Here is a 26,058-nt window from a genome sequence, read left to right as displayed (position 1 = left end):
CACATTTTGCTTTTATTTTAGCTCCGCCTCATCACATGTGAAGCCCCACCAACGTGTTTTAATTAGCCCACAGGCTAATCAAAGAAAATTGATAACGATCGATAGGTAAAACATCGATTGTCATCCATTGCATAATGACACTATCGATGGCCAGTTGCACATTGCCATCGATGGCAAAGGCAACAATGGCCATATCTACAGTATAATCGGGCTACCTAGTGGTGTGAAATACTAGTGTCTAGATCTCCTTCAGTTTTAACAATTTTCCCATCATTCCCTGGGGTGCATACACCACGTGTACAGCAGTAATACGCGTAATCATGTGAACTCTAACCGCCAGCCAATCATGCGCCTTCATATCAGCAGCAGCCGCTTCCGGTATGGGCGGAAGTTACTGAACGGAGAGAGAAAGGTATGGGCATTTCGTACACAGTACACATGCGTTTTGAATGTTTTAGATGTACGTCGTGGTACTTTTGTGTAGTTCCGCCGCTGTGAAGCTACTGCTTCCAGAATGTTTTAGTTCCGTAATAACCGGGAATACAAGTTGCCAATGTGATGGTTATGATTTTGATCAGTTTATTGTACATGCTGTAAGTGTGAGTGTGTGCGCTAGATAGTGTTGTGCTTAATATGTGCCGTGTTGTGTGTATCCATAGTGTACAACTGTTACAGAAGAATATATAGTGTCACCTGTCCTATTAGCTTATCTTTCTGTGTATCTTATCACAGCAATCAGGGTAGTGTCCTGTTTTAAAAATGACAGTACAGTTGGTATCCATAGAGCAATAGCTATGTATAATAATGGACAGGATAGTCCTCACTTTCTAGTCATGTAGACTAAATAAAATTATAATGGAAAAGGATGTCTGCGCGCTAGGGAATCTTGTGCACCCTGCATAATAAAATAAAATCATATGTGCTTTATGATTTCCGCCTCCCTTTAAGAGACCATTGTCAGCCTGAGTGCTTCATAGGTGCATATATGTACATTAAAAGGCATTGTGTCAGAATTTTTGTTTGTAAGTGTGCTATTAATGCATTATAACTTGTACTTCTTATGTGACCGTATAACAACCTGACTGCGTAGTGGCTTAAGCCTCATACACTCTGGAGGATATTTTAAAAGCTATTGCTCAGAAAGGGGCTTTTGAGCAATATCTTTAATGTGAGATTTTCCATTCAATATTTAAATATATATAGTTCAAATTTAATGTGGCAAAAAACAAATTTGATGCACGTTCCATGTAGTGTAAATCAAAAAGTAAAGTAGACTTGCTAGGCATGACTACATAGTATAAACGAATGTCAAAAAGGAAAAATCGAAAAGCAGCAGAGAAATCGAATAGTACAAATCAAATATATTGAAAACCAGGTCTCACCATGTGTACACACCATAAGAATGTCGTTAATGATGCGCACTCCCGCACACCATTAATGCCCCCTCATCTCGGCTGACATGCAGGCAGATTTGGCTATATAACCAACGACCTGCATGTTCAGCATGTCCCTGTATCGATATCATTCAATGTGTACACTTGACTCCCCGCCTGCATCTGATATCGTATACAATATCAGCCACAATGTGAGTTGTGCAGTGTTTATGGGGCTTAACATTGAGCGTAGTTGGCAGTGTATCGCATAACCATGAGATTTGTTAGTCCTGCTCATCTGAGGATCCCTCTTTGCAAACTGGTATTTTTGTATTTGACAAACATGATTGATATGATGATGGGATAACTAGCAGCCACTTAGAATATAATTATATTTAAAACCTTTCTAACCAGACTGCATTACAGTTTTGATATTTATTGGTTAACCTTCTGAACTTTTTCATGACCTATATAAAATAGTTTAAATCACTTTCCATTTAGTGAACAGAGAGCAAAAATGTAGTATTTGATATGATTTTCCCTTTAACGCGTGTTTTTATTTTAAAAGACATGTTGCTGTAAAACACGTTAATGTGCAAACAGTGTGGTGATCTCTGGTGTAACATTGCTATTGCAAATGCCCTTTAAGCTGTGTACACACTGGCAAAAATCTATGGCAATATGGTCGCTGAGCGATCATATTGCCAGCGATTGAATTGTGCACCGGTGATAAATCCGCTCCCGTTTTTAGCCCAAGCTCCTGTGACCAGCTGCATCCCTGTGCAGCTCCCCCGGCAGATAAAGTAAAAGTTGCTTGTCAGAGGTGCTGGCGGTGGTGATATGTGAGCCACTTCTTCCTTTCCTCCATGCTGTCGGTGTGTCTGCCCGAGGCTGATGTTACTTGCGAGCCGCGGCTGGAGACGGGCAGGTGCGGGAGATAACAGGTGGTCCTCAATAAGCAGCAAGACAGGAACAACACATTTCCTGCTGGCACTCCCCCGGCAGAGTTTCGTTTTCATCTGGTCGCTGATGAAAACGGAACACCGAGCGATATATCACTCATCGATATATCGCCCCGTGTGTACGCACCTTAAGAATTGTTATTCACATATTTTTTAAACTGTGGAAACTACCACTCCCTCCCATTAGTATATAACAAGTAAGCCTAGCATGATACCGTCACTGATCAATACAATGTAACTTGAATTTAAGATCATCCAATGTTAAATCCCAAATACAGTGGCTTTATAACTGGTGGCTTGCCTTAATCTGGTGTGTTGGGTAATAGTGTTCACTCTAGGATTTTTTTTTTTACGGCAGGGTGCTGACCACCGAGCAGGGCACATTTTATATTTGAAATTTTACATATGAAACAAAAAAAAACCACATTTGGATATAATGAATTGCACTGTGTCAGGATTACACCCATTACACATTGTCACACACCATAATGTCCATAACACATTATGTCACATAAGTGCCACTTACCTAAGTGGTGGTTTCATGTTGGTTGCCACAGGGGTATTGCATGTTGGTTGCCACAGGGGTATTGCATGTTGGTTGCTCAGGGGGCATTATATGCTCGTTGCCCAGGGTGCTAGAAAAGCTGACCCCGCTCTCAGCAGAGGAGGTGAGTGGCATGTCAGTGCAGTGGGGGACGGGACGTGGCTGGATAACCTGACATGCTGCTCTGAATTGAGCAGCATGCCAGCTCATCCAGCGCATCCCATACCCTGCCGCGATGACAGGCCTCTTAACTCCTTTGCTTAGAGCATTATGTCAGCTCTTTTAGCCACATCCTGTCCCCACCAGGACTGGACTTCAACAGCACAGTGGGGGCAGCGGAAGGGTGCACAGTAAAAGTAATGTAAAGGGCAGGGCTGCTTTACAAGTGGAAAAAAAGATGGGCAGGGCATAGCTCCCTGTAAAACAAAACTAGAGTGAACACAACACTAGGATTGTCTACTAGTAACGATGTATAATATGTACTGGGAGATTTTAACTGAATAATGAACTCCATTGCAAAATGGCTGCAGTAACACACCTACAGATTATATATTCAGCAACTCATACATGTATTGAGACCTATTGAAGAAAGATTATTATTATAATATAACTTTCCCTCCCTCTAGACCAGGGATGAGGAACCTTTGGCCCTCTAGCTGTTGTTAAACTATACATCCCAGCACGACTTGCAAAAGTCTTAACATGGCCAGATAGTAAAACTGTAGCAGGGCATGCTGGGATATGTAGTTTAACCACAGCTGGAGGGCCAAAGGTTCCCCATGGAGCAGGGGCCTCATCCCTCCTGTTGTCACAGCACTCTTCTTGCATTTCAATTACAGCTCTCTTACTCACCTGCCATCTATAGCAGTGGTGTCAAACTCATAGACCTCCAGCTGTTGTGGAACTACTTGTCCCAGCTTGCCCTGCCACACTTTTAGCAATTCATTCTATAAAATCTGTGGCAGGGAATGCTGGGATGTGTAGTTCCACAACAGCTGGAGGGCCATGAGTTTGACACTACGGATCTATAGATACCCACTTCTCTTCTCACTCGCTTCCCTACATCTCCGCTGTGTTGTGTACTAAGAATTGTGCTGCTAATTGTTACCTGTGCTGTTTTAGTTCTGTTGCTGTTATGTTTATTTGTGTACCCTGTACTGTTCTAATGTGTGCTATATGTATGCTGCTGCATATCACTTGTGGTACCTTTATAAATAAAAATATAATAATAACCAAAATTAATTTAACTCTTTCTAACAGGGTAATCAAGACCTGTGTAACTGCTGCCACCTTGTGTCCTGGAACCAGCAACTGCAAGTAACTTTGTTATTACCATTGCTGCCAAGTATGACTTCCAGCAGCATTACATCCTCTCACCTACAACAAATCAGTCAAGAAGCTGAAGTATTGCCTGGGAGTGAGGGGAGCGATGAGGAAGAGGAGGTAAAAGATCATCTTAAAATCTCTTTAATGGTGCCAGATACCACAGGACACGTTTTAATGGTCTTGAGTTCAATACAAAAGTCTAGCATAACGAGAATTTTATTTGTATACATAGTTGATGGTTTCTCTTTGCTTCGAGGCTGAATACATTTTTATCTTAAGCTGGGTACACATGACGATATGTTGTCTGACCAAGGGGATAGGAGCGACATATGAGACACATTCCCTAATGTGTTTGCGCAATGCCGCTGACTGTGTGCGCTCCCGCACATCATAGGTGACATCCGCCATCGCTGCCATCATTTGCAAGTGTGTATGGACCCGCAGGCTATGTCGCAAGGGAACACACATCATATAGTGTGTACCCACCTTTATCGTGCTATTGTGGGAGAACATGTTTTTGTAGGCCTGAGTTCCAGAACCTAACGAAGAGTTTTACTATACTTAAAAATTCAACTACTTCCTCTGTGTGTCTATTTAATTTTCATATTGTACCTCGTTGCTGCTACTCCTCACTCATGTATGACATGCTATACAGCACATACGTAGCATTGTAAAGGGATGTTCCACTTTAATTTAAAAAAGTTCTAGAGAAGATTTGCTACCAAATTAATTTAACAGAATCCTGTGCTGTCCAGTAGCAGAGATTCCTTGTTTGGCACTGCTTAGCCCTCTCCTGGTAGCACACTCTCCATAGCAGAGATGTTCCGATACATAAGCACTATTTGAAAATACTGCAGAATATAGTTACTGAACATATTAAATCATGTGCTAAATACTTTAATTTGTATGGTAATTCTTGATACCTTAACATAGTGTGCTGTGGCACCCTGGGCAAACTGGAGACTCTTGCAGGGGTGCCTCAGGTTGGTGGTCTAAAATCTAATACAATTATTTATGGTCAAAGTGATAGGTAAAACTATAAAGCATTTAGACATTTTGACGCACAACTGTACACCACCACTGAACCTAAAGATGACAGGAACGCACAATTTACTTAATGTAATATTTATCCCAAATGTCTCCATAAAAAACCTTTTATCCTATGGGTGCCTTGTTTCAAGAAAGTTTGGTAACCACTACCCTACACTGTATATAATAACAACCTGTTATTGTCTGTAATATCTACACATGTCCTCATTTTCTAGCATTATGTACAAGTAGTTCTGCCTCATTATGCTATACTCTGGGCTGGATTACACAATGGCTAGATTCATTTTGCCTGTGAAGCCACAATTTATGTCTAGAAAGAGATGCAAGTTAAAGCCCCACACACTTTATAATGATCTCGACATCGCAGCAGAACGTTGCTTTAAACTCTGAATGAAATCATGTATCGTTCAGTGAGGTCACCTGGACACCCACTGAATATGCAGTCGCTGACCATCTAGTCAAATTTGACTGCACGTTCAGATGACAGGGGTTAATGATCTATTGTATACACACTGAACGATATGTACAATAACATTGTTAACAATATTGTTAATGTACGTATCATTTGCCTTTATCACATAATGTGCATGCAGTTATGCCACAACACTTATGTACACTGGGCCTGATTCAGACCTTTCAGCAAAAAGGCTGCAATTTTTGTAGATGGACAAATCCATATGCACTGCAGTTGGGGCAAATGTAAGATGTACAGAGAGTGTTAGCTTTGATTGAGGTATTTTGTTTCTGTGTAGGGTAAATATGGGCTTCTTTATTCTTACATTGCAATTTTTATTTCAGTTTGAACACACCCCACCCAAATCTAACTCTCTGTGCACATGTTATATCTGCCCCACCTGCAGGGCACATGGTTTTGTCCATCTGCAAAAATTGCAGCCTTTTTGTTGAAAGGTGAGGCCCACTATTTGATGTCTAGGAGTAGTGTTCATTCTAGCACCCTGCATCTTCCGAAACCTGCGCAGTTCCCCTTTCCTGCCTGGGGTGTTGCTCTCTGCTGTGGTACTCTAAGCACCGGTACACACCATACTGTGCTAGAGAGTGACACTCCAGGCAGAGAAAAGCACAGGTTTTGGAAGATGCACGTTGCTTAAATGAACACTATATTAGAGATAGTGGAGTCATACCTACAGTATATAAAAGTAAAGTAAAACTAATTGCACGTTATACGGCTTTTATTTAAAAAAAAATATATATATATATAATAATATCAGCGAGGGGAGAGAGGCACTCAGCGGTCTTAGGTATGCGTATTCAATAAATGACACTTAAGTCAAAACATAGGTTTTAAAGCAACGTTTCGAGCATTTATTGCTCGTCCTCAGGCTCAACCAGTACAATACAAAAGACTTACCTATATACCACCCCCATCACCGTGAAGAGGCTGCCACGCTGCAGCACGGAGTCACCGATGGGTGACGTCACAGAAAAATCGCCCTGCGCCGGCCGGCGCTGTCGGGTCTGTGCGTATTGCTGCTATGGCAACACCTGTAACAAAAGAAAAATGTGCAATACATGAATGTAAAATACAAAAAACAGACCAAAAAACGCAGTACATATGAAACAACAACTACGGGTAGAACCCATGGTTACACAGTACTAATATGAACAACATGAGAACATGCTGTAGCGGCATAATTGATGCACGTAATTGTACTGAGATAGAGTACAATATATGGTAACGTGCAGGGTATAATCCATGCATCAACAGGTATCAAATGAACATGCCAACAGAAGAATAAATGTGATAAGATTAGAGAAAACAATTGAAGCTGCAATATTCGTTAAGACCAAATGGCTGTACAGTGTTTAGACGGTGTATCCACCTCGTCTCCGCTTAAAGCAGAAGTTTTTTACGATCTCCTCCTCTTTTATTCTCAGGGACCTGATCTATAATTTTATAACGTAGGGTTGATAGCCCATGGCCTCTTTCCCTAAAGTGCCTAGGCACTGGCTGTTCATTCTGAACAATTTTACCCTCTACTGCATGTCGGATCGTGGAGCGGTGGGTTGCCATCCGTTCCTTAAAGGGGCGGATGGTTTTCCCCACATATACTAAACCGCACGGACAGCGGATAATGTATATTACGTAGGGGCTGGTACAAGTGAGAGTGTGTCTGATAGGGATTTTGGTACCTGAATGAGGATGTGAGAAAAAGCTGCCAGTTTCCAGATAGCTGCACGTAGTGCAATTTATGCACTTATAGCAACCTGTTTTTTTGGAAAGAAAAGTGCTAGTATTGATTTTACCCAAGTTGGTTATATCATTTTTTACCAACATATCTTTAAGATTGCGTTTTCTGCGAAAACTAGGTAAGATAGTGGAATGGGCAAACGTTTTTAAACCAGGATCATTAGTTATCATTGGCCATAAATTTTTTGCTTCTTTGACTATGTGGGTACTGCAAGGATTGAAGCTTTGCACAAAGGGGATTTTCTCACCCATTTTATCTGGTTTTTGTTCTTTAGTCATTAGAGCAACAGCCCTGGGGGTGGCCAATGCTTTTTGTTTAGCTTTTTCCAGGTCACATTTTTTGTAACCTCTGGCTACAAAATTCTGAATCATCAAATCCATCTCTTTTTTAGCAACCGCATCATCGTCACATATGCGGCGTGCTCTCAAAAATTGAGAAAAAGGTAATCCCTTCTTTGTCGACATAGGGTGTTGACTTTCAAAACGCAGGATAGTGTTCCTGTCCGTGGGTTTTTTAAACAAACTAGTTCTAACTTTACCACCCTGAATAGTCAGTTGGACATCCAGGTAATGAACCGTGGTAGTGCTTGCCTCATAGGTAAATTTAATGGTGCAACGTGCACTGTGCACCGCGGCAGCAACCGACTCTGACCAGCATTTGAGTGCCTATCTACAAGATATATATATATAATAATATATAGAAATATTCTTTCTTTCAGGAACAACTGGTGTTAGTCGAGTTAACTGGGATCATTGATGCAGACATTCTGCAAAAATGTGACAATAAATGTAAAATCTTGGTAAGCTGCAATTGTAAATTTTGTATTTTTTTATTTTAAATTTTATCATGTTCATTTTTCATTTACTTTGACAGTCCTGACCCTGGCCTATTTTTGTTTTGTTCGACCACAGATCGTCAGGCGCGATTCAATGTCCCGCCTGGCGATTGGCGAAAAGGAGGCGTGTCTGCATAAACGGCCATGAATTGTCAAGAATCTGCCTTGATCGAGACAATTCACGTCCGAAATTGTCAAAACGGGGCCGATTGCTTTTAAAGTTGGGCTCATTCTGTCGATCTGCCTCTTCAATGCTGTCGGGAAAGACAGCATTGAATAGGTGGTAGCCGCTATTTCCCCTGTCGCACATAGCGGCCGGGATTGAATACCCCCTTAGACTGCAGTATATAACTTTAGCTTTATATGATAGATTTTGCTGGTTGAGGTGCGAAGTATTGAACACGTTAGTGCTACAGTAACAAAAGTAGCTAATGGCTGATAAGACTGTACTAGAAATAGATTGTAATCTTTCTTTTCAAAATTTAGCTGCCTGCCTATTTTGTCTTATGATACCATCCCTGCTGTGGCGTGCGGCAGCATCTCAAACTTTATGCACATCATGTTTTCTACCGATATGGACTATATAGTGCATATTTGTAGTTCATATAGCACCATGTGTATGCCCTTTTAAATCTATATCCCAGTGGTCCTTCCTCAGAAGTGTGCTGTTACACATAAGCTGCCAATATTTATACTACAGGACCGGATATTGATCATGGGGAATTTCCGTCATGAAAATGCATCCCCCGGCACATTCTGCGGGAGGCCAGGTGTACACATAAACGGTGTCCCCAATTGACATCAAATATTAAGTTCCTATGTGGAGCGGAGGTACCCGGGGTTACCGTACTGATTGCGGCCGCCGGCTCCGTCTCCAGTCCCACAACCGCCGGAAGTTGTCATTCGGCCCTTCCAGCAGTGTCTCAATGCTTCACTCGTCCCCCTGATCATCTCATTGGTGATTTATCACTCATTGGTGTATTCTTTCTGCTTGGGAACATCCCAAAATAGCGCTGGGTGGTGAACAAACCCCTCTTTCCACCCTATTGTACTTTTTGTGTTCTGACAAAAAACACTGTTCACTTGTTCACTAACTGCTGCATGTTTTGTTGGTGCGCTATATTTCAAACCATTCTGTATCTATTGTATCAGTTAATGAGAATGGCCAATGCTTTTATTCTTGCCAAGACAGCTTCATTTTTTTGAAACACTAGCCGCCATCGCCCCTTCCCTGCATCCTTAAAGGTCGCTAAGGAACACCTTAAGGAACACTGCAACAATTGATGCAGAAACGCAACTGTACAGATTCTGTGCATGCACAGATCACCTCACATCAGATGTAGGTAAACCCCTGGGTTTGCATACATTTCTGAGTTAAGCTGGGTACACATATGTACAATTTCCTTTTTCTTGCGACCGTTCGATCGACCGAATACACGTTCGGCCGTCCAAAACATACGACCGTTCTGCGCGTACACATATGTACAATTTTACTTGCGACGTCCGATGTACTCCCGTCCAAACAATCGCAAGAAGAAGTATATGAGAGACCCTGTAACCCTTTGCCTGCTGTTTTAACTAATGTCTGTTTAATGCCTCACTGCTCAACACTTTAGACGCATCACTTTAAGACATTAATCAATGTTGAAGTTTTAATAGAGTGGGCTGGAAGCTCTTTTCAGGGCACCATAACACACTATTAAAACTTCAACATTGATTAATGTCTTAAAGTGATGCGTCTAAAGTGTTGAGCAGTGAGGCATTAAACACACATTAGTTAAAACAGCAGGCAAAGGGTTACAGGGTCTCTCATAATGCAGCATACCACCGTGCTTTGTCAAACTGTCAAGCATATCGATCGAAGGTGCGTACACACTTCACTTTTGTTCCGATATGGAGCCGTCCTGTCGGATGAAATATTAAGCAGCAAAGAACCTTCGACCGACCGACCGTGGACGGCCAAGAGCGTTTTTGGCCGTTTATCGGTCGCACAGCAGCAATTGGGACAGCGTACACACCTATACAATCGAACGGCCGTTTGCCCCCAGATTGGAAGAACGGCCCGACGATTGTATATATGTGTACCCAGCTTTAGGCCTATAGACTGTAATATAGGAGACAAAATGTATCCACTTCTTGAGTCCAGACAGCGTACGCCTTAATTATACTTGATAGTTTTTTTTTTTTCTAGTACATCCAGCCTCAATATGACATGTGACACAGGTCACCTGGTGCAAGCGAGCCGCCAAGTTCTGTGCGACCCTGCTATCACAGTCTTTTTTTTTTTTTCTTTTTTTTTCTTTTTGTGTGGGTGCATATTTTTAGCCCAAAATACATCTTAGGTGCAATGTGACTAGGGTGTTCCATTAGACTGTATTCATTAATTTGATATGCAAGATTTGTAGATATTTGTGTGTCTGGGGCTGTATACATAGTACAACAGAGTATGGGGAAAACCCACAGCACTTGCATCTGCCTGACTGCAACTGCATTCACCTATGAATCCGTTCCAGTGTATACTGTTGTAGAAAGGGAGTCCTCTTGCCAGCATCGGTGTTTCTGAATAGCATTAGAAGTTATGTGGCAGGTTTGACCTGTATCTGATGTGTATGGTAAATGCTTCATTTGTGATGTTGGCAAAATGTGCTTTAGTGCTGTTTTGCAGTAGATAATCTCCACTATGTGTAAGTTATGTATGCAGTATTGGATAATTGTGATTGTGTGTTAGTTGATATATGCTATTTTAAATATCAGTGTGTCCTGATTTTGACGCATGGGTTATATTATTTAAATAAGAGTCCAATTTAGTAGTGATCTGCTTCATAGGCTGGGTACACAGCAATAGATCTATCTGCAGATATATGTCTGGATGCAGTGTGGCATTGTGTTCAGCATACATGTTGCCCAATCAGCTGTGACTGATGTCACAACTAACCAAGTATTTATATGTGCCCACTTAGTTTGTGTTGTCAATCACTACCAGCTTGTACATTGGGTGTACAGGCGGATCACCTGTACATACTGCACAGTGTGCTGATATATTGGACATCAGGCGTGATACACAGCCGACGTAATATGTCTGTAAACAACATCATTCAGACATATTGCTGGTACACAATGGCCAATTGACCAGCAATATATTGGTCATTTAATTGATATTGATATCTTGGACGGAGTGTACTAGTGCTAGTTTTGCAGGAGAATCCTTAAAGACCAATTTGCAGTTGCAAAATAAGCTTTTAGCAACAGACTTCCAAAATAAAGCTTTAACCCAGTTCTCTTCTCTAATACAGGGGATAAACACAGACAGGCCTTTCTTACAAGTCGATAAATATGTGTTTGCAGGAGAATATGAAGGTAAAAAGATTTTTCTTGTATTAATTTCTCACTGTACAGGAGCCTATTGCCAACCATTCATTTGTGTGGCTTTGTGTTTTCCACCAACACCATAACTGTTTATTCACTTTGTACCATAGCCCTCTATATGTGGTGGGTGGGTCATTTAAAAATAGGTCCTGGTAAACGTTTTTTTCTTTTCTATTCCTGAAGTCTGTGATGACACTTGTTATAACTTAATGTTGTCATCTAAGCATGCCAGGTCTGTGTGTGTGTGTATAATGTTCTGAATGTGTCCCCCCTGTAATATTATTGCCCCACCCTTATTGCTTTTACCCATATTCTCTGATTCCCCTATAGCATTATTCCCTCCTCCCTGTAGTTGTTTTTCCTGCACTTCAGTCACTAGTGCAGAGCTGGTAATATAGCCGAGCAATCCAGTTTCATACTGCCTAGTAAAGGCCAGAAGAGGGCAGGTGTATACCTGATCGTGCCCACACTCTGCTGTAAATGAGGGATCTTCCTGGGCACAGCAGTTGTCTGATGTCGAGTGATAGCCCCAATCTCACTCCCTGCTAGGATGCAGCACTTTCTTCACTCGTTAGTAAAAAGACATCTGCAATGACACCTGTATGCACATTCATGGGACTTTGCTGTGGGCAAAACAATAAGTACTTCTGGTCTTAGAAAATAAAATATAACTGTGTGGGAAGCCTCTAAGGCAGGCATGTCCAAACTGTGGCCCTCCCACTAGTACCCTACACATCCCAGCATGCCTTTCCATAGTTTTAGCATTCTCTAATAGGAAAACTAACATGGCATGATGGGACTTGTAGTTTCACAACAGCTGGAGGGCCGTAGTTCGGAAATGCCTGCTCTAAGTTCTCCTGGCTTGTTGGGAATTGGCAGCATCTCTCTATGTGTATAATTACTTTACATTTCTCTTTTTAAAAATGTCAACATATTTCTTGGTTTTTTTTTTTTTCATTAATAACATTAATCCCAGGAAGTTTTTATTCCCATATAAGCAAAGCATACAACATCCTACTCACAAAACACTAATCGGCTCCCTCTGAGCAGGAATTTGGTAATGTAGATAGAACAGAGCTGAGCCTGATGGGGCTCATAATGACCCATCTATTACCTTTTAGAATGCAGAGCACAGTGGAGTGCAATCAGTAACATAGGAGTTTATTTGCTGAGATGGGAGTTCTATTGAACATGGGGCGTTGCTATGGGCAACCAATCAGATCCTATCTATCTTCTGTAGAAGATGCTTAATAAAAACTAGATGATTATTGGTTGCTATAGGCACCCTATCTTCTTTAGCACTCCAATCTTCGTAAATAAACCTCCTAGTGCTCAGATGAGATCTTCATGTCCCCCATTTGGTGTTCCAGAGCATTCCAAGCATTCTGGGTTGATAATTGGCCTGATTCTGGTTCCCTCGCAAAATCAAATTCTCTCTCCAATTAACAAAACCATGTGCACTGCAGGGGGGCAGATGTGCAGAGAAAGTTAGATTTGGGTGTTGCTTTGTTTCTGTGCAGGGTAAATACTGGCTGCTTTATTTGTACACTTAAATTAGATATCAGTTTAAAGTACAAACCCCACCCAAATCTAACTCTGCACAAGTAACATCTACCCCTCCTGCAGTGCACATGGTTTTGCTTATTAGATAGAGAATTTGCTTTTGCCAGTGAACCAGAATCCAATAGCACTTCTCTTTTGACATGCTCATTATCCTCAAACTAAGCCTGTCATAAGTAAGTCAGCATTCAGAAGTCTGGGCGATGATCAAAATAACCCCTTCATGCTGCTTGTTTTATTTCTAGATGTGCTGGGTACCTGTGTGATCTTTGAAGAAACCCAAGACCAAGGTAATTATTTTAATTGTGCCTGTGTTTTTTGCTGCAATTTGCATTTGGATATTTTTAATTGATAAAAATGTTAATAAATGCCTCAAAAATAACTTTTGTTTTAATGCCACTTACTTTCCAAATGTGCAAGTCTTGATCATGCATGGGAATGGAATAAAGAATGCTAGAACAATTCTGTATATACAAATCTCTATTTAATCATCACAAAAAATGGCTACAATGGATAGCACCCCATATGGTTAACTAACTATTCTACTGAAGCAAAGTATAAATCCTAGTACAGTGAGCATAATGTGTACATATTCATATATCATGAGAAACCATAGTAGATATTAAAGTATACAACATTGGACAATTGACAAATACAGTATTGATCTAGAAAATAAGCTTTCTTTGTTGCAGGCATTTGAGACCGTTTATGTGCAGCAGTGGCTTCTAGATTAGATCCCGCAGACCTCAATTTAATCTACCTGTTTCTGCAGGTCGTAATGCATCCACAGATTGTAAAACACTTTTTGGGTGCTTCTGATGGCACAAGACAGAAATTACAGTACATATGTTCTCAACCAGGCAGAGGGTGTAGCATGGCACTGATGTAAAGCAAATGGGTTTTACTACTTCATTTTGTGTGGACCATTTGCTGAGGTTTCTTCAGGATATTCTGGATGTGAGGTTGACACTTTTTAGTTCCTTCTAGGTTTTACTTTTAGAGAAAACGGTCTTTTACCTGAAGTGGAGCCATTTTACAGCATTTGATGCATGTTCAATCCCCAGAAGTAAAGTTCCTTACCTGTAGTTGTCTCCAGTTATATAGTTGCATAGTAGATAAGGATGAATAAAGACTTGTGTCCATCGAGTTCAACCTGGGTTTTAATAGCTTATCCCTTGTAAAAGACAGAGTGTAAGTCATTTATAAAAACAGAATATGTAACCTTGGATGTTTTTATCCAATAAATGTTTGTCCAACCTTTAACCAGTTACCATTTTTGTTCCTCGCCTCCTATGAAGATCGTACTGTTCTTAGAATCAAACCATTCCTTTAGGCAAAAGTGGTCTCTTCCAGCTGAATTAGGACACGGTGATGCTGGTTTTAGACTGGGATTTGTTTCCTGAAGAAATGGGCATCAACTTCATAGGACTCCTTACATTGTCCACAAAAGAGGATGCCCACCTAGATGGCAAGGCATTGAGGCCTGTGCATCAGTTATGCCAGATGGCCACCTGGTTTCCAGTGTTTACCTTCACAAAATTATTTTTTGGTCCTGGATTATTTAATTTTTTTATTGAGGCAAAAAGATCACAAATGTTTAATTTTCATCATGAAGGACAGGTTCCTTTGCTGTGTAAAGTAAAGTGGTCGCAATGCAATCAGCAGTGTTCTTGCACATACACGATCATCATACCACATATGTGCAAGCAGCCATCTTGTGCAGAATAGCTCATGGCTACAGTGGCTTGTTCCATCTGAAGATGGTGATAGCTCCCTGGCCCAAGCTCTAGATTAATGAATGGTACATTTATCATTTTAGCAGCCTCCACCAAGGCTTGTGTGTGTGTGTGTGTGTGTGTGTGTGTGTATAATAATAATAACATTACAGTACTTTCTATTTTCTCTTCTCATCAGGTGATGGCGACAATGCAAAACCACAGCTGAAGTACAAATGCCATACTGTAAAGAAATTAAATATGACCAGAACATTTTTGACAGAAAAGAAAGAAGGGGATGAGGGTGGTCAGTATTTGTATAAATTGATTATTCTCAATATATATAATATATGACATTTGCATTGGCCGGCACATCACGCAAGAACACAGAGACTGCTGACACTCCTAAGGACTCCTGAAGAGTATACAAATGTCACTTATATAGGGGAAGCTATAAGCTGTGCTTGTATATTCTTTAGGAGTCCTTGGAGTGCTGGCAGTCTTTGGGTATTTATAGTACACTGTATATATTATGCTATGGTTGCTGTGTCTGGCCAAGTTTAACCTTGTATATCCCCTAGGTTTTAGTTAGCCACGTAAATAATATAATGCTTATAGTAGTTTAACAAGAATCCATATTGCTTGCAGGAGGAAAAATAGAATGGTTCCATGTAAAAGATGAAAGTTCTCCCAGCTGGCCTCAGATGATATGCAGCTTTGCACAGGGAATTGAAGAACAAGATGAATCTCAAAGTGAGGAAGAAGGCCAAAGTCAGTTGGAGGAACCAACTGAGGAGACTATAGAGGTAGACCAGAGCTTTGTTACAGAGGACAAGAAAAACACTGATTCTGAGAGAGGACCTTCTGATGGGGAGGGGAAGAGGCACTCTTCTGAGAGAGGACCTTCTGATGGGGAGGGGAAGGGGATCTCTGATTCTGAGAGAGGACCTTCTGATGTGGAGGGTAAAGGGATCTCTGATTCTGAGAGAGGACCTTCTGACCCCAAGGGGAAAGGATCTTCTGCATCTGAGGGGGAGCAGCATTTTGATAAAATAGATGATGACACAGACAAGTCTTTCCCTACAGTGGATCATAACCAACAATCAACAGAGGAGGTTAGGTCAGCACAGCCAAAAAGCTAAATTTTCCGGGACCTGACTACAAATGTACAGCTTTTACTCATTGGGAGAAATGGGAGTGGTCACATGCTGTAATGTGCTGCAGCAGGCTGCATATAATCCCTGCCGCTTTGCATATGTACATACCAGGAAATCTAAATGTAAGATGAGAAGGGAAATAGCTGTATATAGCATTCGGATTCCTCTATTGCCAGTTATATGCTTTTCCAGACTCTGATTAAAGCAGTGCTACCCTGAAGATTTCAATCTAAAATTGATGTTAAAGGCAGCACAATAAGGCCCTTATTCTGGTTCACTCGCAAAGGCAAATTCCTTCTCAAATGGACAGAACCATGTGCACTGCAGGTGGGGCAGATGTAACATGTGCCGAGATAATTCGATTTGGGTGAGTTATTTTGTTTCTGTGCAGGGTGAATACTGACTGCTTTATTTTTGCACTGCAACATAGATCTCACTTTAAAGTAAAACCCCAACCAAATCTAATTCTCTCTGCCCCACCTGCCTTTGCGAGTGAACCAGAATAAGGGCCTACATTTAGAATCTGGACTTCTACATAAATGGTTTATGCAGAGGAGTGTCCTTTAGATGCACGAGTTCTGTAATGCACTGGTTCTGAGCGATTTTGGTGATGGAAAAAAACTGTTTGGACCTCTGTCTATGTAAATAATGTATGACTGTCTACAGAACTATTGTTTATGTGAGTACTAAGAAGACCTCTAAAATGGATTGTAAAATACTTGTGCAAATGTTTTTATATTTTTGTAATGTAGTAAATAAAAAGTGTCAAACTGCTTTAAATGCAACACATTTCCTTATGTACAACCACATATGTGTATGTGTGTGTATCTATCTATCTATCTATCATCTATCTATCCTCTAAACCAGAGGGAGCCAGCAGCTGGGGTGCCATCCAGAAACACAGGTTGAATGCCAATGTTCCAAATATATACTGAAATAATCTCCAAATAGGGAATATATAGCCAGACTCACCAGACTTGTACAGAAAACAGTGTCAAAGTTGAAGAATTTATTCCAAATATGCCACAATCGCCAACGTTTCAGTCCAACAAGGACCTTTCTCAAGGTAGGCAATCAATATGAAGAAAAAGAAAAGGATCCAGAGGTGGGAACCGGGATATATGTAGATATATATATCTCTATCTCAATCTGTAATGTGTATCTTATCTGAGTGACAATAATTATGCTACACTGATAAGATGTATAGCAGAACTAGTAACCGTTACTGGTCATGCCAAATGTAATTTGATCACTTTTGAAGGGCAATGTATTAAACGGTACTCTTTACCTAGAAGGGCGCCCGACGCGATGCCCGCGATTTCCCATTGAAACCAATGTTAAACATGAAAATCGTGTCGGTCGCGTCGCGGCCGGCCATAAATGTACCCGCGATGCCCGCTACGCGATGCTCCCGATTTCCCATAGGAATCAATGTTAAAAGGCGCGATGGACCCGATTTTACTGTTAAATGCCTCAATCCACCCGATTTGGCCATAGGAATCAATGTTAAATGGGCCACAGAGCCCATTAACCCTTAAATGTCCCCCCAAATTTTTAACGCCACCCCACGATCCACGCCAACCCGAAGCGTGGCGAGCGGCGGCGGTACGCGTCCTCCGACCTTTTCATGCCCTACTATCCACTAGGGCGTGGTGTGAGAATATAATAGTGTGGCGAGCGCAGCGAGGGGACGCGGATACCTTCACAGTTATGCGCGTCCCCTCGCGGGCTTCACATGTGTCCGTGGCGACGCGGACACCTGTGAAGCCCGCGAGGGGACGCTTCTACCTGTGAAGGTATCCGCGTCCCCTCGCGGGGCTCGCTGCGCTCGCCACGCTTCGGGCTCGGTGGCTCGCTGCGCTCGCCACACTATTATATTCTCACACCACGCCCTAGTGGATAGTAGGGCATGAAAAGGTCGGAGGACGCGTACCGCCGCCCCTCGCGGGCTCGCTGCGCTCGCCACGCTTCGGGTTGGCGTGGATCGTGGGGTGGCGTTAAAAATTGGGGGGGGACATTTAACGGTTAATTGGCCCTATTTGGGCTGTGTGGCCCATTTTACATTGATTTCTATGCCCAAATCGGGTCCATTGAGACATTTAAGTGTAAAATCGCGGTCAATCAGGCTTTTTAACATTGTTCCCTATGGGAAAATCGCGGGCATCGCGGCCATCCCGATTTACCCGCGATGCCCGCGATGACCGCGATTTTTACCCACGACGACCGCGATTTCAATCGCTGGCGCCGTTCTAGGTAAAGAGTACCTATTAAACTTTGGAGAGTGATGGAGTACCAACCAGTTGGCTCCTGACATTTTTCAAACACAGCCTGGAACATGGCATTTAGAAAATGACTGGCTGATATACCCCTTACTGTGAGGCTTAGTATATCTGGCTTTACATGTGATAGTCAATTGGTAATTAATGATTAATAATCCTGTGGAAGACATGCGCATATACACCACCAGTGAAAACTTTTAGAACACTATGGGGCTGTTTTTGGGAAGGGGGGGGTGGTTATTTTGGTACTCTTTACCTAGAACGGCGCCCACGATGTCCATCGCGGTCATCGGGGGTAAAAAATCGCGGCCATCGCATGCACTAAAAAAACGGGTGCGACGCGATGCCCGCGATTTCCCATAGGGATCAATGTTAAAAGTGTGATTGGACACGATTTTAGTGTTCAATGCCTCAATGCCCGCGATTTTTCCATAGGAAACAATGTTAAATGGGCCACAGAGCCCTAATAGTCTGAAATGGCCCCCACAATTGTTAACGCCACCCTACGATCAACGTGAACTCGAAGCGTGGCGAGCGGCGGCGGTACGCGTCCTCCGACCTTTTCATACCCCCACTATCCACGTCGGCGTGGAGTTGAGAATAGAATAGTGTGGCGAGCCACCGAGCCCGAAGCGTGGCGAGGGGACGCGGACACCTGTGAAGCCTGCGAAGGGACGCGTTTACCTGTGAAGGTATCCGCGTCCCCTTGCGGGGCTCGCTGCGCTCGCCACACTATTCTATTCTCAACTCCACGCCGACGTGGATAGTGGGGGTATGAAAAGGTCGGAGGACGCGTACCGCCGCCCCTCGGTAAAGAGTACCGTTATTTTTCAGGGTTTAGTGGAATTTATGCAGTTGAAAGTCTGTATACTTTGAAATGAAAGCATACAGATGTGCCCACATACATCTAGCCTCCTTGTGTGTTTAATAGCCCTTCTATTTGCGCCATGCTTTGGCATGACTCTGTAGCAATGAAATCTGGGTGTTTTATGTTTTCTATTACTATGCGACTTATTTACAAAGCGGTGCTGTGTCCGCATAGAAAAAGCACTGCTGTATCTGCATGGAATATGCTACGTTAGAGTGTTTGTTAGTAAAATATAGCATTTTGTATGCAGGTACAGCCACAATCACAATATAAGCATGCCACTTATCATTTTAGTCAGCAGAAGCTGCTTGTCCTATTCGCACATCTTTTCGTGCAAAACTCATTGTAATGGAAAACATTGCATGTAAATACACATTTGTACTTGTAGCTCACAGAGAGTAGATGTATGTGAAAACATCTGTACAGCAAAAAGACAATTTAAGAAAAAAAATCTAAGTTCTGTTTTTCAACATAATTTTAATGTAGATTTTTAACTTCTCCAGGTAGCCACCATTTGCAAATATAACTGTACAATATTTATATTGTAGACAGAGTGCCATTGGTGGGTGTACACCAATGGCATTCTGTCTACAATATAAATGATATTTAGGAAGTTCTTCACAGCACTGTTGCTTTTCTTTCACCCATGTGTCCAGTTAAATCCAAAACCGCTTGATGGGTCTGGAGACTGTGCTGGACAGCCCATAAGTTGAAGTCAGCGGTCTTGTTCTTTTCCTGAAAGGTTGTTTTGATATAAAGGTGGAGTTATGTTTTGAGATGAACCCTTGACCAACTACACATAATGTCAAGATGTATTGCATGGTGCTACAAAATACTGTAGCATATCTTACCCAAAGGTTAAAAAAGGGTAGACTAGGTGGGCCTGGTGGTTCTTATTTGCCATCAAATTATTTTTTCTATATATTTTTTGGTTCTGGAAACTAGTTACTCTGCAAAATTCTTTCTTGAGATCCAGCAAAGGCGCCTCAGGCCATTATGCTTACTATTCCATGTTTAACATTTATAGTTCCACTAAGGACTTACCCTTTCGCCTTCTCTACGGTGTACAAAAACACCCTGTATGATGAACTAAAGGACAACTATTTTGATTATCTGTTCAGAAGACATTCTTTAGTTTTCTGATGGTTCTTCCTTTTTTACCATCTCTTTTGTTGCTGTTCCAAAACTGCAGCTTAAAGAACTTGTGAGTGGCCTGAAACACAACTCTCAGAAACTTGTTTACTGTATCTTTTATGGATTTGGGTCTGCCCACGGATAGATTGGAATGGAAAACCAGCCTGGTTAATTTCTGCAAGCAACCTCATAAAGGTGGGATCTATTGTAGGGGTGGAATCTCTCCTCATAGGGCATAATTCTGAGTGGGACACCGTTGCAGCAGACCTTGTGTCTTTTTGTGCAGTTGTGTCTGCGACTTTATGCTTATGGGAGGATTGGTCATTTAAAGCATTCCCAAGCCATGCTCACATTGCCAGCCTGCCACTGTTACCACCTAACACACCCACATCTGTCACCCTCTTCCATGGGTGATTTGTTACCAATCTGGCCCTGGGTGTGCCTGACCTCTTCCTCTTAGTGTTCACCCAGTTTCCAATTGCCTTCTGGTAATGTAGGAAACTACTCACTGACACTGTACCATAACTATTGGGAGTATGAGTGGGGCAGTCATGCAGAGCCTTGGGGGTAGCATTATCGCTGCACCAGTCCGCTTGCTTCTGGCTAGGAGGTTGTCTGAAATTACTCTGCAGCCAGTATTACTGTTGAAATGCCAGCCAAATGTCCTTTGGATACTTTTGGCAGTCACCTTGTAGTCTACAGCAGCTTGGGGCCACCTCAGTATGCTTCATGCAATACCACATTTGTTGGAAAACGGGACTGTCACGCTTATATCAGGACAATTGGGAGGTATGTTGATATGCCTTCTCCCTGTTCTGGCCCACACTATTGTGGGTGTAGTCTATGTAACCATACAATAATGTTGACAAAACATATGGTTATATGAAAGAACTTTTCAAATTAGTATTTTCCATACAGTCTCATGTTTCAAAAAATATGAATATTGAATGGTTAGTTAATACACCGGGGTGAATGTCGTCCTCATTTGCTCTGTGGTGCAGTCACTGTAATTGGGTGATCCATGGGTTTCATGTCTTGATTTAAGGTGAATAGCACCTTTTCCCTGCCTTCTATTCCTAGTGTCACAACATTGTGTTCTTGAGCATCAGGGCATAGATATCTCGTTTTACGGCATCTCACCTCCCATTGTTTAGGTAAAATATTGGTATTGGTAAGTATGGTAACTCCATATATCCCTTATAATGTGAAGCCTAGATTTCAGGGCCCCATTTAACAATGACACTTAAAACCTTTAGCACTAAAGGGATTATGTCCTCATTTCACTGTCTATAGATGTCCGATGGGGACCAGCAGCATCCTTTCTAGCTTCAACGAAGCCTTTCAGGCATCCCCTGGTGAAAGTATAATGTACATGCATAGACTAAAGCGGGGTACACAAGATGATATATCATGCCATCCGGTGATGATGTTGCTAATGATACGCTCTCTTGTGGTCATTGGTGACCTCCTCCGTCAACACTACCTGCAGTGCTGAAGGGACGTAGTTGACAAGGGCCATGCTACCGTCGCGGACGGGTTCTTTCTATGCTGATGTCAGACTGGGTACTCATCTTATAGCTGTAGGCTGCCGACAACAAAGCGGAGGACATCATTGGACCTTGCTTGGCAGTAATACAAACAGCATATCCATAGTATCACTGCGATACATGGGGCCAGATGTATCAAGCTTCAAAAAGTGATAAAATGGAGAGTAATAAACAGCCAGCCAATCAGCTCCTGCCTCTTATTTTTCAAACCCAGCCTGTGACATGGCAGGTAGGAACTGATTGACTGGCTGTTTATCACTCTCTATTTTATCATTTTTGAAGCTTGATACATCTGGCCCTAAATGAGAAATACTGCTGTAAGTAGCTTCATTAATAAATAGGGCCCTACAAATGTGGCTTTTCCTCATAACAATGCCTAGAAATAGTGATTTAGCAATCACAATGATTATTTTTAAAACCTGCTCTCCCAACCTGTCATCTCCCCCTCCTCTTAAGCATTGTAATAGTGTTTGCATCGTCAGAGGTTTGGCCTTGCTTGAAGGCATGTTTTATTATACATAACAGAACTGTGGAATGGAAAATTGCTTAATATCCTTAGTATTTTTAATCTGTGTCTCTGCACTTTCCTCTCCTCGGCTAATGAATAGCCCTGCGGCTTATTTCCAGCAGCTGCACAATTCCCAAGAGAACTTCTTTGCAGCCTCACACCTCTGTATGGTTTAATATGCATGTATGTGGAGAGTTCTGTGCCTTTACACAGATTGTATAGGTTTGTAAATACTGATCTATTGTTCCATAGTAATCAGGCAGAATTAAATAAAAATTATATAGCGTTATATCTATAAAACAAATCCAGAAGTTAGGAAGATGAGTCAATAGTTACAGGATGGCGTATAGAAACCATGCAAATGGGCACGGTAGAGACTAGTGGTCCTGCGGTCTTGCACTAAAATGTTTTCTTTAGTGGTGTGTAGTTCATTTCTCTATAACTGAAGTTTGTGAAAATGTATCTAATGGTCAAATTGTTCTTTGCTTCTTTTTCAGTCCTCTCACAGAAATATATTTCTAAATAATAAAACAAATTTCAAGAACTTTTTTTTTTTTCATTTAAATCTGCTTTATTTATTCATTTCAATTTTAACCCTTTCAGTGCCAACTTGGCTGTGAGATCCTCAAAATATCAGTTAAACATGCCAGTGTCACGACTGCTCTGCTTTAATTTGGGTGCGATATGTAACTAAACTTAAATGAATTGACTTGGCTGTATTTGTATTTATTTATACTATGAGAACAGTCGCTGTGAGCAACGCTGGCATTTTTAGCAAATATTTTGAGGATCTCTCACAGCAACGTTGGCACTCCAAGGGTTAAGCAACTTACGCATGAAAAATATCCACACACACCATCCTCCAATTCTTTTCACCCCATTGTCCGACCCCATACATTGTTTGCAGAACAAATGTACAAACGAATAGCAAATTAAGTCTTATTTCATGAAGTTTTATAATAGTACATGTCAGTACATGCCCAATTCCCCACTGCACACCTCCGTGCAACACCTGTACGTAACATATCTTACATAACACCAGACCCACCCCATCCTCCTACCAGGGGTTACATATGCACTGTACACTTGGAGGTGCTGTCAGAACACCATGGGGCAATTATTAGTTCCCCTATGCTTCCTGTCTCCTAATACATCAGATGTAGGTGGTGTCTGACAACATATTCTATAACTTTCTTCATACAGCCTCTGTCAGCATGTCACAGGCTCCAATTTAAGATTAACTAAAGAAAGCATTTATATTACTAATGTAATCTGCTTTGATATCAAATTAAAACATTTAATCCTGGTAGCTAGTGCGGTGTATATATCGCTAATATTGGGCCTTATTCAGACCTGATCACAGGACAACTTTGTTCTCGAAATGGGCAAAACCATATGCACTGCATGTGGAGCAAATGTAACCTGTGCAGAGAGAGTTAGATTTGGGTGAGGTGTGTTTAAACTAAAATCTAAATTGCAGTGTAAGAATAATGCAGGGTTGCCTACCCTCCCGGAATGGCTGGGAGGGTCCCGGAAATCGGGTCCACCTCCTGCTCACCCGGAAAGAGGGGCAACCCTCCCACATTGCCCTCCATCTCCCATGACCCCCTCCGCATGTCAGATTACGCGATCAAAGTATTTTAGCCCCGCAGTGCAATGCCGGCATTGCGGGGAGGGGGGGGGGGACATGACAAAAATGGCACGATCACTCTAGACAAGCTCCCAATAGGGCAGCCCGAACCTCAGAGGGCAGCCAAAAAAATTGAAACTATGGAATAAAGCAGCCAGTATTTTCCCTGCACAGAAACAAAATAACTCCCCCCAACTCTCTCTGTTCATGCAACATTTGCTTCTCCTGCAGTGCAGTATGATTTTGCCCATTTTAAGAACATTTATCAGGCCTAAATCAGGTCTGAGTTAGGCCCATTATCATTTTAATAAAGCCCCATAAACACTAATGGACCCTGATAGTGTTTAAAAAAAAGTGTGTATTCTCCAATATCAACAATGTGCGCCCTCCCTTCCCCCTGTTGTCTATGCATCAGTGGCTGGTGTGGCACCTGCATCCACCCCACCCCTTCCCTCACTGGGCTTTGGGAGCCAGCCCTTGACATGCTTGACGGTCCCATGGCGAAAACATTACCCACCCTAACTAGTCAGCCCAGGCTGGGAGTTCTTGAGGAGGTGGGGATCCCCCAAATAAAAGGGCTCCCCTCTCCAGGGCACCCCAGGCATGTGCTGGGCATCTCTGGGTGGTGGGTGTAGGGTTGATAGCTGGTTTAAAAAAGTAATATTTTCCTATACAGTGTGACTACAGGTCCCAGCAAGCCTGCCCCACATGCTGGAACTTGGGAAACCCACAGGTACCAGCATGTGGAGAATTAAAGACCCGCTGGTACCTATGGCCCCCTATAAAGGAAACAATGTTTTTAACCCCCTGATACTTCTGTGGTGTCATCACCTGGCGGTGGCCTTTTTGGCTCTTTAGCTTGATAAAGCTACCTGGAGTAGCGAAACCGGTCAGAAAACTCACCACTCCTTACAGCTAAAAGGCTTTGGATTGCAGACCCGACCACCTACAACCAGATCCCCCTTCCACTCTCCATTTGGATACAAACATTCTTCCACCTTCCATCTAGACATAAAGCAAAAAACATCTCCTTTGGAACCAAGAGGTTGAGGCGACCACCCCGCTTCATCCACTCAGCGGCAGGAGTTGGTAATTTGTGCCATCTTGAGCCACTCCTGGTTGTTCCATCTGGTCCTCCCTCTGGGCTGTTTTATTGGGGACTGTTGTTGTTCCATTCTGGACATATAAAGTCGGGACTCTACTGGCCACGTTTCAACACATTGCCTCGTTTGGTAAAACATTTTTATCCAGCTTTTAAATTTATGCCAATCACATCTATGGACATCAATGTGTAATACTGATATTATTGATGTTATAAAGCATAGCGTGTGCAGCGAGCCACCGAGGAAGCGTGGCGAGCGCAGCAAGCCCAGTGAGGGGACGCGGAAAACGATCCCAAAGCGCGGCGGTACACGTCCTCTGACTTTTTCATACCCCCACTATCCACGTTGGCGTGGAGTTGATTTTAGATAGTCTGGCGAGCGCTGTGAGCCAACGAGCCAAAGCGTGGCGAGCACACGCGGAATGCATGTTAAGTAATCTGCGTCCCCTCGCAGGGCTTGCCACGCTTCGGGCTTGGTGCCTCGCTGCGCTCGTCACACTATCTAAATTCAACTCCACCCCGACGTGGATAGTGGGGGTATGAAAAGGTCGGAGGATGCGTACCGCCGCCCCTTGCGGGCTTGCTGCGCGCGCCACGCTTCGGGATGGCGTTGATAGTGGGGGTGGCATTGACAATGGGGGTGCATTTAACATTGTAAGCACCCATCAGGGTGCTTGTACAATTAAAAAATGCATCGCATGCCGCTATATTGCATGCGATGCACTGCGATGGAAATCGGGGGCGCCGTGCTAGGAAACAAGTACCTAACCTGGATAGTGGGGGTGTGCAAGGATGGAATAGCATGAAATTCTGTTAATTTTGAAAATAAAGAAAAATCAGTGTGAGTGCAGACTGACACTGAGGAGCAGCAGCAGTGACATCGGCTCAACCT

General features: G+C 42.5%; 1 protein-coding gene across 4 annotated transcripts; it reads left to right on the top strand.

Annotated features, from left to right (window-relative positions):
- The first annotated feature begins 274 nt into the window (after positions 1 to 274).
- Positions 275 to 16,872, top strand: GTF3C6 (general transcription factor IIIC subunit 6). 4 transcript variants are annotated; one of them, XM_083183240.1, is made up of 8 exons: positions 275 to 412; positions 4,140 to 4,322; positions 8,184 to 8,264; positions 11,594 to 11,657; positions 13,472 to 13,516; positions 15,141 to 15,248; positions 15,590 to 15,802; positions 15,845 to 16,872. In XM_083183240.1, exons 1-8 carry the CDS (start codon positions 347 to 349, stop codon positions 16,081 to 16,083), a joined length of 999 nt encoding a protein of 332 aa, XP_083039366.1. In that variant the 5' UTR covers positions 275 to 346; the 3' UTR covers positions 16,084 to 16,872. The 4 variants fall into 4 exon arrangements, with proteins under 4 accessions (XP_083039366.1, XP_083039365.1, XP_083039368.1 ...); XM_083183239.1 differs by having other exon boundaries at positions 15,590 to 16,872; XM_083183242.1 differs by lacking the exon at positions 275 to 412 and adding an exon at positions 440 to 460 and having other exon boundaries at positions 15,590 to 16,872.
- The last annotated feature ends 9,186 nt before the right edge of the window (positions 16,873 to 26,058 follow it).

Source organism: Crinia signifera, chromosome 4 (genome assembly GCF_055691185.1).
Source record: "Crinia signifera chromosome 4, ASM5569118v1, whole genome shotgun sequence".
NCBI classification, from domain to species: Eukaryota; Metazoa; Chordata; class Amphibia; order Anura; family Myobatrachidae; genus Crinia; species Crinia signifera.
This window is presented reverse-complemented; position numbering and strand designations above follow the sequence as displayed.